Source organism: Mytilus edulis, chromosome 10, assembly GCF_963676685.1.
Source record: "Mytilus edulis chromosome 10, xbMytEdul2.2, whole genome shotgun sequence".
Classification (NCBI taxonomy): domain Eukaryota; kingdom Metazoa; phylum Mollusca; class Bivalvia; order Mytilida; family Mytilidae; genus Mytilus; species Mytilus edulis.
The window spans coordinates 34,674,667-34,688,010 of NC_092353.1; the positions used below are offsets into that span (position 1 = coordinate 34,674,667).

General features: G+C 30.6%; 1 protein-coding gene across 1 annotated transcript in view; it reads right to left on the reverse strand.

Moving 5' to 3' along the window:
• LOC139492721 (adhesion G protein-coupled receptor L2-like) overlaps window positions 1-13,344 on the reverse strand; it is a 29,257-nt gene that overhangs the window by 4,002 nt on the left and 11,911 nt on the right. Inside the window, exons 17-34 of the mRNA XM_071280874.1 lie at window positions 12,998-13,076; window positions 12,027-12,144; window positions 11,377-11,423; window positions 10,627-10,750; window positions 10,217-10,320; window positions 9,319-9,421; window positions 8,983-9,133; window positions 8,396-8,465; window positions 6,944-7,010; window positions 6,256-6,341; window positions 5,712-5,838; window positions 5,170-5,211; window positions 4,558-4,680; window positions 4,167-4,227; window positions 3,806-3,853; window positions 1,714-1,889; window positions 1,219-1,359; window positions 704-819 (exon numbers count right to left, since the gene is read on the reverse strand). Coding sequence (XP_071136975.1) covers window positions 704-819; window positions 1,219-1,359; window positions 1,714-1,889; window positions 3,806-3,853; window positions 4,167-4,227; window positions 4,558-4,680; window positions 5,170-5,211; window positions 5,712-5,838; window positions 6,256-6,341; window positions 6,944-7,010; window positions 8,396-8,465; window positions 8,983-9,133; window positions 9,319-9,421; window positions 10,217-10,320; window positions 10,627-10,750; window positions 11,377-11,423; window positions 12,027-12,144; window positions 12,998-13,076 — 1,783 coding nt within the window. The remainder of the gene's footprint in view (window positions 1-703; window positions 820-1,218; window positions 1,360-1,713; window positions 1,890-3,805; window positions 3,854-4,166; window positions 4,228-4,557; window positions 4,681-5,169; window positions 5,212-5,711; window positions 5,839-6,255; window positions 6,342-6,943; window positions 7,011-8,395; window positions 8,466-8,982; window positions 9,134-9,318; window positions 9,422-10,216; window positions 10,321-10,626; window positions 10,751-11,376; window positions 11,424-12,026; window positions 12,145-12,997; window positions 13,077-13,344) is intronic.

Sequence of the window (13,344 nt, forward strand, 5' to 3'; positions counted from 1 at the left end):
AATTTGAGCGTCACTTATTTGTCTAACGTGTCATGGGGACAAAATGCAGTCTGACATATAAATAACCAGTTGATATCTGTGATGAGAATACGATGCAAATGCTGGTCCCAACGGTTAGTTTCAGACCACTAATGAACATTTTTAAATTGACATGAAATATCATTGATGTATTCATCTTACTGTGAATTGACTGTTCATAAAATGACGATTTATTCGAGACAATAATATTTTTCAAACCACAGGTAAAGACTGCGTTGGTCTTATTTGGTACAACTTTTCGGAAGTCTTAGTTTTTACGACCCTTCAACATTTCTGATTTGGACATTCAACTGGTTCAATTAGAGTATTTCTAATGAGTCTAATGAAAACAAAACACGAGTCTGACTGTTAGCATAGGATCTTAATTATTTTGTGTTGTTTACAAAGCTTGCTTGATCTTAATTGAATTCTGTTCAGACAGTTTGAAAGTGGTTATTCGCGTGAACCTTGCTACATCATTTTCTGTAAAAGCTACTGAACAATACCGTATTGATTGCATATGACTTTACTTAACAGAACTGAATTTACAACAATAGAATATCTTGACAATAATCTAAACTCTTAAAAAAGACAAATTGCGAGTTGACAGATGTTGTTACGATCAAAACGCTATCCAACACTTAAATTTTTCATGTGTAGTGGTTGATGATGAAAAGTAATTTACCTGGAATCCGATTTTCGTTTCGGAAGAGGCGATGATGTGACCACCTTGACCTCTAACTCAAGGACATCATCTTTCTCAATACAAGCTTCCTCATACAACTTTGAAACTGTTCTTTCCTACAATAATCAACGAGACGTTACGTCTTATTTTTGCTATTTCCGAGATAAATATCTTACCGCAAAATTTACCCTAACAGAAATTTCATTTTCAATTAAGTGCATCGCACAAGGTCATGAAGAAGCGCAAATAATGAAAATAACATATTTAGCTGTCCAATTTAATGCCAACATATCGAGAGAGAAAACTCGGCGTCATATTCGAGTATGAGGTTCTCATTTTACTTAGTAATTATATAAATGTTATGGATGGTATATTTTGTATTGATGGTATCTTTCTAATGTAAAGTTCAATTGTTGAAGGCTGTTTTTCATCCTTTAGATATCAATTGATTTATTATGTTGCTTTGTTGATGTCTATTGACGAATGACCATATATCATGTTCCTCATGTAATTACCTTATCATCTACATTGAGATTCGTCTTTTGTTTCACATCCTTAGCATGTACATCAATGGTTGTCGAATTAGTTGGAGATTCAGTTTCCGTTGACCATTCTGAATTCTTCGATGTCTGGTCATCAGTTATATCATTGAATTTCTAAATAATATAACAAACACAATATTATATGCTGAAAATGATATTATAGTTTAAAAAATCAATTTAATTTATCCCTAAAATTGCAAAACAAGGTATCTTTGTTTATCATTTCATAATATGTTTCTTTTGTGAACTTATGAATATGATTGCATGGTCTGGTCATTTAAGTGAATAATATCAATTGTGGTATGGGTGTATATCAAATTAATTCGAATAAAAGATAAAGAAATTGGATATGCCAATAACTGTTTTAAGTGGTTAAGGCATTAGTTTATTTGACATCTTATTATATCTTAAGTCATGAACTTTAAAATGACATACACAGGCAAGATAAATTTTATATACATCTTCTACCTTTTCCTCACTAGATGACTTGTTTGCCGATAATTCACACTCAGGACTTTCATCTTTTCTATTGATACTTCTTACTTTGATGGTGTCTGTAGCAACTCCACTGTTTCCACCTAATTTAGCTCGGAGTTCTTCAGCAAGGGCTTTTTGCTTTTTATCTATATCTGCCTGTCGTTCTCCTGAGGTAATGAGATTACATACAAGGTTTTGTATTCTGTGAAACATGTAACATATAATGCAATTGAGAGATCACCTCAAGTTTTTTGGTGAGTTCGTTATGCTTAGTCTTCAGTTTTCTATGTTTTGTCTTGTGTACTATTATTTTTCTGTTTGTCTGTTTGTCTTTTTCTTTTTAGCCATTGCATTGTCAGTTTATTTTGTACCTATGAGTTTGACTGTACCTCTGGTGTCTTTTGTCCCTCTTTGGTATTACTTCTATATCATATTTTTCAAAGATTTTAACTAGAAAGACACATTTCAGTTATAATCGGTTCGCAACTCTTTTAGATTTATTCTGCTGTCTAATATAGAGTGGCGGAAGATGCCAAAATTATATTCAATTATATCTGGATGCCAAACTCACAATTTTTATGGCAAACAACCAAACATTTTTGCAGTGCATGAAACACATTGACAACTAAAGACTGTTCATTACCAAACCCCACTGACCTCACCAAAATCATAGTTACTAAGTACTACGGAAATGTAGGCAAATCATATTTCCAGTCCTATTTTTATATAACATAAAAACCTTTTTTTTATTAATTCGTTTTTGGTTAATTATAATACGTCTTGTACAAAAAAGCATTTGTAGTTTACCTGTGTTCAAAAGTCATAAATCATTTGAGAGAAAACAATTCCGAGTAGCAAACTAAAAACGAGGGAAACACGTCAACTATAAGAGGAAAACAAAGAAAAAACAGTAACACTGTAGTGCAACAGATAACAAAGAAACAACAGGAACACGCTTATATACATAGAATCGAACTATTTGAAAACCACTGACAAATTCCTGTCTTGGTAAAGGATATTTTAATACAAAATGATGGGTTGAACCTGGTTAAATGGCTAGCCAAACCTACCGCTTTATGCCAATATTGAAATATATCGCTAAAATGACAACACTACGTAACAGAAATACAGCACATGCACATGCAAAATCATTCAACAAAGAGAAACGTACAAACAAACATTCATCACAGAGAAATACACACACAAACAATGTAATGATCAACACAACATGCAAACCTCAGAACAACAACAACATATTCAATCAACGAAAGATACAACATAATATCCCAAATACGGATGCGCTTGCAATTGGGTAACTAACATGCAATCTCAACCTTCATACAATTAATTTCACAATACTCGTCCTTACAATTTGCATGGCAATGAGTTTTTCATAATAAACTGGGCTACAAACAATAAGACATTACCGAATCGAAACCACTACAGAAACATCAAAAATAAATACATGAATGTTGGATGTAAAAAATGCTGAAACACGTTGTATAGCAATGCAAATTTACACTCCGTATAAGTAAGTGATAATTCAATTTTCTATAAAACACGGGCACGCAGAAGTTTGTAAAGCTATTAAATTTATATTACCTACATGTACTAAAAACTTTACAAAAAAAAAAAAGAAGATATGGTATTATTGTCAATGATACATTTATCAGAAAGAGAACAAAGAACATGGATGTCAACAGGTCATCGTACAGCTTTCAATAAACATACTTAAAACATATTGTAAACTTTAAGAGATCCTTTAGTACTACAGTCACTTTGACTGACTAGCAATTATGGATTTAAGGATATTACAAAGAAATTATGAGAAATAAAGGCAACCGTTGTATATCGCTGTTTAAAATTCATAAATCGATTGAGAGAAAAAAACAAATCGGGTAACAAACTAAAACTGAGGGAAACGCATCAAATATAAGAGGAGAACTACGACACAACAGAAACACAACATTAAAATGTAACACACACCGAAACGAACTAAAATATAACAATGACCATTTTCCTAACTTGGTACCTGACATTTTAAGAAAAAAAACATTTCTTTTAATCAGTAATCAATACTTACTCAAGAGATTTTTCGATTTTTCAATATAATCAGCGTCGCGTCTTGACTCTAAAAATAATGTATTCAGTTTTAAAAAGCATGTACTTTTTTTTAATCAATTTCATTTAATAAATATCACATGATTACACCGACTATAAAATATATCAGTACAACCTCAGCAGCTTTAGTGTTATGGAGTTATGCGAACTCACTCAAAAATGCATGGTAAAATATTTTAGTAAATTTAAATTCATATGAATCAAAGAAATTAAAATTTGGCTGTCTTTTCCTTATTTAAAACTTTAACTCCTGATACATTGCAACTTCATTTAACCATATGCGTTTATAGATTGCCATTTACTAATATTTAACTTTTAATTACCTTTTGTTGCAACGTTAGTGTCGTCCTCAGTTATTTCTCCCTCTTCTGCTTTGGATGATTCCTAAAAATGAGATATGTCAATGGAAAGTTTGTTTGTTTTGAGGGTTTACTATAAACAGTATAATGTAATGCCATTAATTTGCCTTAATAAACCGTGTTAATAATAAGAAACTTAACCATACCTTCCATTATTCGCTTGATACCGGGAAAAGTATGGAATGTTATATATGGTGGAAGGTAAATAACATGACTGTCTAGTCTTTTGTTTCAAAGTTCCCTCTTCATAAAACCTTCTTTGTTGTTAAAAAAAGTCATAATGCATACCATCAACGGTTCATTTCATAATCACGACAAAGATATAAAGAATATGTATCCATAACAGATAACTAACCTGTTGTGATGTACTTGGTTTTGCAGTCTCTGATGTTATTGCAGTCTGCCTTGTTGTTGTTCTTCCAGATACCCCATACTCTCCATTTCGTCTACTCTGCCAATGACTCATGCCATCCCTAATCTATGGAGGAAATAATAATGAAAAATGTATTTTTGTGTATGTTGCGTACGTGTAGCAAAAACAACAGACATTACTAACCACAATTTGGTAGAAACATTGTCAATTTATCCATAGGACACTGATATCAAAAATGTCTACAGCCATAACGCTTGAATGATATGAGGAAACAGTGGAAAACCCCATTTTGCAGTCGAATAAGATCTTTTACATTGCCTGCCTGTTGTTGAATATGCATATTTGATTAATGTGGCTTGTTTTAACGTGACTAATATATTTCATTGCACATTATTGCTGTTAACAATTTACTTAGTGTACAGAATTGCACTAAGTATCCCTGACATATCAGTTATTAGGTATCCAGGAAGAATATCTAATAAAAGTAAATTGATATTACATTACAATGTTACAATATTTTAAATGATTTCATGTTAACCGGAGAATTTCACTTCCATCCGATAATGGTTTTTAACATTTGCTATACATTCTTACCTGTTTGGATAGAAGACAATGAAACAAAAAGATGAAGAGCCCCTGAAACAAAAATATAAATATACAGACAAGTGCAGTGACATACAAAATACAATTATAATCAAAAGCTTTATTTTCACATCTTGAGTGATTAACTTTTAGCAATGCATTTATTTCTTTAAGATTTGCAAATTCATATACCTTTTGTCATAGTGTTAGTAAATATTGTCTTTTTCAGAAATAATTCATGAAACCCATAGATTTGTTGGAAATTTTGCACATGGCTCGGGCTGTGATATTCAAATTTTATCCTGAGCGTTAGCGCGATCTTAATTAAAATTTACAACATTTATCATAACTATTTCTAAGTTATCTTCTTTTGAGAATATCCGAGTTAATATTTCACAACTTTTGGTACTGAGAAATTATCGAAATATCCATAAATTGCAATATCATTAAATATGCATTCATGGGTGAAATATTTGCAAAATCTTTCTTATTGTACGTGATTGCCACGTTTACCTATATAACATACACATTTTAACTTTTAATAAACAAATTACCTGAAGAGAGTTGCAAATTGCAAATAAGTATTGAAATACAACCAAATCCTCATTAACTGAGAAGATTCCAAATAGCCATGTTATTCCAAGAAGTGGAAGAAGGACACATAGACTTCTAATGCTGGCCCTGAAAATAAAAGAACTGTTTAGATCGGTTTGTAAATTAAATTATAATGTTAAACATTTTTGTTTCATACCAATTCATTAATTTATTATGCGCAATCGGTATTATATTGTTCTCAGCTTCCTACTTCGGTAATGTTAAGACTAATAAAAACGTCTGATACGTTTACATATCAATAAAACATAACAATTTCTGGATGTGCCTTTGTAAATAATTCAAATGTAGTGTTTAAATTACAATTCATGATGTCTAAATTCATTGATTAACAATTTGAGTTATTAAAATGTTATTATTAAAAACTGAAAATATAATCCTACACTTAGATAATTTGTTATTGTTGGTATCATATTCATTAATTTTTCGGAATAAAAAAAAAACTACCAATTTCTCATTTAATTCAAGTCTACATTCACAACTTACTTTGTTTGTTCTTTTGCGGTTATGGTCAGCATACAGTGGGAACTTAAGATTGCTTTTATCACTAAAACCAGAATAACTACATTTGCCTGAAAATATCAGTAGAAGTATTAATTTCTGATACAAATACTTTTTTCATTTTATTGTGATCACTGTATAAGTGTTGTTTTTCTTATACATGTGCATTAATTTCGAAGTGAAAGTATACATGTAAATAAAAAGCAAACTACTTTTCAAATGTGTTGATTCATATAAAGCAATTCTTATGTTATTTTATATTGTATTGATTTACTCAAAAATGTAGACGAATTGCATAAAGATGTAATGAAGAGTTTTTGACTTGTGATTTTTAAACTTTTAAGTCGAACTATTTTGACCAGACACAAGTCAAAACTGATTTTTTTTTTCACAATTTTTTTTTCTTCCTCAAAATACTGTTGTGATGTGTGATACAAAAATGTAAAATCACAAAAATACTGAACTTAGAGGAAAATCTTATCGGAAAGTCCATAATCACATGGCAAAATCAAATAACAAAACACATCAAAAACGAATGGACAAGAACTGTCATATTGTTGACTTGGTACAGGCATTTTCAAATGTAGAAAATGGTGGATTAAACCTGTTAACGAAGTTATCAAAAATTATAATTAAAACAATTAATTAAATTAAGATGTATTAAAGGACTTACCAGAATTACAACTATAACCGGAGCAATAAATGCCCAAATCAAACCGGACTCTAAAGAAAGCCAGCAACTAAAAAAGCCAATGTATATATATTTTTATTTCATGTGTTAACATATTGGTAAACTGCACAAAAATGGAACGCTATTAATGTAAAACTTTTGTATGGTTACATGTCCTATTCTAGTTCTTTATAAAGTATGTACTTATTACAAACGCTTGATTTCTATAATTTCTTCTATCACAATTGCATACAGATGTAATAACAATATTCATACAAATGAATAAAAAGATGTAGTATGTGTCAATGAGACAACTCTCCGTCCTAGTCACACAAAAGTTAACTATAATTGATCAAAGTATTGCATTCAACACCTAGGCGTCACTCATACCGATCAACAAGCTATAAAAGAGGGACGAAAGATACCAAAGGGCAGCAAAATGACTAGTGTTAAACAATACAAACAGGGAAAATAACGGTCTAATCTATTCAAAAACGAGATACAAAAAATAACAGGCTTCTGAATTCAGACAGATTCATACAAATGCAACGAGTTTAAAAGTTTTAACATGCGCCAGCCACTACCCAAACTTTATATGGCGTTAAATAAAACAACTTATACAGGTAAATTCAAACGCATTTTAGTTGTTAGGAGAACGGAATATTGTTTAAAAAATTAATAATTTAGTTATTCAGAGTACGAGTAGGTATGTGAATGATAGATCTACATTTGATGTCTATATAAACATTTTCAAAAAGCACATTTCAAGATTGAATTTTTACTGATTGTTTTCAACTTATACTTTTCCAGATATAATAATTTCATGTCATACTTAAGGTAGATTCATGGTATACCGCCATCTTGGATTGTACAATTACAGTACAAAATCGGTCTAGTTATTTGCCCAAATAAGCAAATTTGGAAACAGATTTGCAATTTAATGCTTAGACAGTTAATTTATATAAAGAAAACTTGTTAATTAATTGAATTATCAAAAATATTTTAACAAATATCAAATTTTTGGTTTTCAAAATCATTTTTTTTCAAATGAGCCATTTAAGGGGAGATAACTCTTTTAGTACAAAATTTATACTGGGCTAATAGGGAAATTTTTTATTTTTACTTGTGGCAAGAAAACAAGTTCGGTGACACCATGTTTTCTTTTTATTTTCTTAAAACATATTATGAAACCTATCTTCTCACAATTTATTTCAAAATTCTATCTCATAGAATTTTTTGTATGCACTCTTATGTGTTTTTTCATGAACAAACCAACCAAATTTAGGCAATTTTCAACGACTCATAGTTTGAAAAAAAGCACGGTGACCCATACTTTTTATTATATTTTTGAAAAAAGCATATGAAAATCTTCATTTTGGCAAATTATAAGAAAATTCTGTCTCAAAAAACATTTACTTATGATCTACCTTAAAATAAAGATAAAATTTTACTCACAATTTAGGATTACCGTATCCATCTAATTGTGTAGCTGCCATTGATACTCCAACAATAAATATGGGAAATACTGAAAAAAGTAGTTGTGTTCGATTAATAACAATAGGAACATAAATCTAAAAACATCAATCAAAGTGATGCAATATGTTATTAATAAACACAAACACAATTTACAGGTATGCATGTAAAACAAAATATTGGCTTATTTTGTAAACGTTTACCTCAAATGTTTGTTTTACCCAGCTTTTTGTACTTAAATGATGAACAAAACTCGACCAATATGGGTTTTGCGATGCAGAGATCTTTAAATCAAAAGAGAAATTTTATTCAAGAACTCATAACGCATGGATAAATTTTAAAAATGTATATGTCACTGCTGATTGATATTGGCTTCCCATTGATCTCGTAATCACATGTTATTTCATTAAGCATTTGATAAAATTAAGTCAATGGTACAATTGTGCATTAATACAGCCAAATATTTTGGGCATATCATATCTATGAAAATGTGTCTACCAGATGAATTACCAAATTTTTATCACGAAAACAAATGTTGTATTTTTAAATATGATATCTGCCAAACTTACTCCATGCAGTTGGTATCAACCATCGCGCTCTTGATCTAGTAGCAAACACATACAGCACACAGAATGCCATTTCTACTCCTTCTGCTAACATCATGAAGAAATCCACCAAGAAAATGTAGTGTAGAAGTATAGCCATAAATGTACACACATCCTAAATTTTGTAAAGACAGAAATGGTTTTATCTTAAAGCATCTAAAATTGTTGATACAAAAACATGAGAATGTGGAATCAACTTCTATAAATTGGACTTGTCCTAATTACCAATTTTTTAAGTGAATTTGGATATATCGTAAATTCATATCTTTTCATTTTGCAAGTATTGTAAACAAGTATTACCTGGTTTGCCGTCTGTGTTACCCCAGCTAAGAATAAGATATATGACAATAGCAATGCTATGCATAAACTTATCATTATTTTAGATTTGTCACTCTTTACGTATCTAAATGAGAAAAGAACTGCATGTTATTTTACAGAATATTCAATTCAAGCGGTAACATACGATAAATATTTTTTTTTATCAAAACAGATATTCTAGCTGTATACTCTATCAGTATGTCATATTATCAAACTTTCCTTAAATTCATTTCAAAGTTCGTATGAAAAATATTATATTGGAATATGATAAGTGATTATATTGTAAATTACATGCGCATTTTGACCCTATATTTGAAATAACTACATATATTCGAACAGTTACTGTTCCAATTGCATTGTTGTCATACACTTGTGATTACTTGGTTTATTAATAAATTTATTACTTTCTTCGTGTCGTATTGCTGTATAGGAGTAGCAACCAATGACTCTCAGGGGGGTCTCATTGGGGGTTCCGATCCCGGATCCCGCTTACTGTTTTGTCGGATTCCCGTATCCCGCTTACACTATGTACGTAAGCAATTCTCATTTTTTTGACATTTCCCGGGTCCCGCAAGACCTCATTTCCCGTTTTCACGCCACAATAATTTGACTTTCACGTGTCACGCTTACAAAAAATCGGCAATCCCACGTCACGTTTAGACCCCAATGAGACCTACTCTCCGGGAACAACTGATTTTTTGGTTGCCTTTTGATATCTTTCTCTTATGATGAAAAAAATCTGGTCTATTCGTTGACACGTGATTTGTTTTTCCTCGATGGTATTTACAGTCCTTTTTTTTTAATCCATCATATCATGAGAAACCAAGGAGTTCCATATTTAAATACAATCATTCTTGAATTTGAAGAGTTATTTACTTACTTCCATAATAAACCGTATATTATGATTGTAATCAACAAGAATAAGATTGAAATAGCACAACCAACCGCTGATATTACACTCAGAGCCAGGATATGTTCAGCTGGCTGGAAAAAAAAACATCCTATCGGTTAGTATCATAATTGACCCTCAAATTTTAAAACACCACATTATAAATAAAGCAACCAATTGTCATCGTTCAAACCAAATACAAATTTTAAGTAAACGTATGTAATCTAACATTCAAATGGCTTGTCATGTAATTGTTTTGACCACCAACTGAAGTTGATCAAAATACTTTCAAGTTTAAAATAGATAAAAGAAAAAGACTACATCATTTATAATATCTTTGCTTTAAGGCAAAATCTGCACTTCATCAGTTTTGAAACTCTAGAATTTTACGCTCCACGTACCGTTTCAGAGAGACTCATCAGAAGAGCAAAATTTGTAGTATGATCATATTCACATATGGTGGCATCACTTGTAGTTTGGACAACCTTAGACCCTACTGTAGACCATGCTCCATTTGGTGTGTCCCTGTCATAAATAGAATCAACCATCAACAATTATGAAACTGAACGATAACTTGTAGTCTAAATATTTAGCTACATAGATAGCTAAATATGGTTAATTATTCACTTAAGCTTGTCCTTTGCATTTATCTGTAATGGAATTATAACGTCGGAAAGGGTCTGACTTTACATTTGTTTTACTGTATTTTAAGAAAGGTAAAAATTTACAACAATATAAGACAATAAGACAATATATAACAAGTATAATGCATTTAAATGTTTACTTTTGAACCTCCTTTCAAGAAAACTAATTTCTATCTACCATAATATGATATTCAAAAAAGATAGCCTGACTCTTCATAATGAAATTCCTGCGATTTTACTCAATTAGATAGAAACATAAAACCACTACACATACTTGTAAATATAGATTTTTTTTCTCCAGAAATTGTCACAGATAGAATCTTATAATAGGAAATATATTTAAGATTTTGTCATTTTCCAAATTGCAGCTTTGAATAGTAACATATCTTAGAAATTTTTCAGGGCATTTACATACATCAGGTGGTACAATGCTGGTCCACTCTTATAATCTACAGTGGTAATCATAAATAAAAATTTACATCAACTTGTTAAATGACATTTACTTACGGTGCATTAAAATCCCAAAATCCACATAAACTTCCAAATGGAGGAGTCTGAAGAACACAAAGATGGCAGATTTTAATATATTTTTTATAATCATACGGACATACAATTGAAATAATAAACTCTCTGAATGAATTCTTATTTTATAAGTTTTCGCCATTTTACTTTTAACCTAGTTTTTATTAAAGAGAAAAAAATCTAGATGACGAATAGGCGAACAGCTTTATGCTTAAACATATGTATTATAGGTAGATAGATTATATTTTTATTTATAGTTCCTATTAGTAAATTTGGTGTTTTTACTTCTGCAAATAGTTCAATACTCTGCAACTTCGTGCTTTATTTGGAGTTTTTTAATCGAGTGTTGCTGATGTGTCTTTGTAGACGAAACACGAGTCTGACGCAAATATAAGTTGATTTATTAACATTTAATAGCATGATCTTCGACGATTTAATGAGAAAAAATGTGTAAGGCTTTTCAGTACTTTAATGTCTACACTTGATCTTCTTTGTATATTTTTTGTAGTATGTTCGCTTATTTGTTTAATGTCGCATTGAATTTATACTATGACGCCTTGCTGTAAAAGTTGAACTGGTATAGAAATAATCATTATAATCATAATTTAGAAAAAAAGTAAAAATAAAAGACGTACTTGCATATGTTTAAACTTTACAGTTAAAGGTGGATTCAGTGTAACTGGGGCAGGATCTATAGAAAAATCTACCACCACTGAGTTTACATCGTAATTACCAGTAGTAGATACGGCTACACTGAAAACAATAAAAAAAAAATACAAAGTTGTTATATCAACTATTGAAATGATGAAAATATCTAAATATATATGAGAAGATATGTACCATTTTCGAGTATGATACAGCTTTATTTATAATTGTGACACCACGCAACTGTCAGTATAAAACAAAATGAGAATGGAAATGAGAAATGTGTCAAACATAGACAATTCGACCAATGAGGAAAAACAGCCCAAGCACGTTTATAAGAGGACCGGGAAAATACTTTTAGTATTGCAAGTACTGTTGTTCCTGAATCATAATTCAGTCAAGATACGCAAACAGGATATCAAGAGAGAAATGGGTGTCAAAAAGAAAAAAAGCAAATAGAAATTAAAACATGGAAGACCTGTTAGAGGGAAGAATGGGAAAACAATCCATAAACGAACTATATTATTGTTCAGGAGATCGTTTTATTGCATTGAAACAATCAAATGCATCAATTAACTTTTTTTTAAATTTTACTGAAAATCCATACATCCTTAATTGAGTATATTTTAGTGGTTGGCTGTCTTGCAAGGTGCGACACACCGCACAATTTATAAGGTTTTGAATGCACTTCGTTGTGTAAATCGGGTTTTAACTAATCTAATGCATTCTGGGTAATATTTTCAAAAGCGTACACTAAAAAACTGTGATTGGCTAAACGTTCAAAACAATTGAAATTCAACCAATGTCGTAACGTTATTTAAATTTTGGTGTACGACAATGAGATTACCAATCGTCCTTTATATTCTGAAAAGACGAATTGAATAAAATACCAGTACTGTGTTTGTGGAGTTGTAAGTCCTTAATTTGTCTATGTATATCATACAAGAACAACAAAACTTACCCATTTGACAACAAGTATTTCTGGAATAGACCTGAAATGTTCTTGTAAAACGTGTTGCTGTATCCAACAAGTTCTGATGCTAAAACACATATACATTGATATCATAGTTTATATTATCATATTACCATTTAGTACTTCAACAGTTTATAAGTTTAGAAACCACTCATTATGTCAGGTGTTTAAAAATATTTCACAAATTCAAAGTCGCATTTTGTCTTGAGTTTTTTTGTTTTGTTTTTTTTTTTTGTGTTGTCTGCCTTTTTTTTACTTTTGGTTTTCATTAATCGTGGATTAGTATCTTTCAATTTAGTTTATTTTTGTGCTGCTGTATCACTAAAGCTTACTGT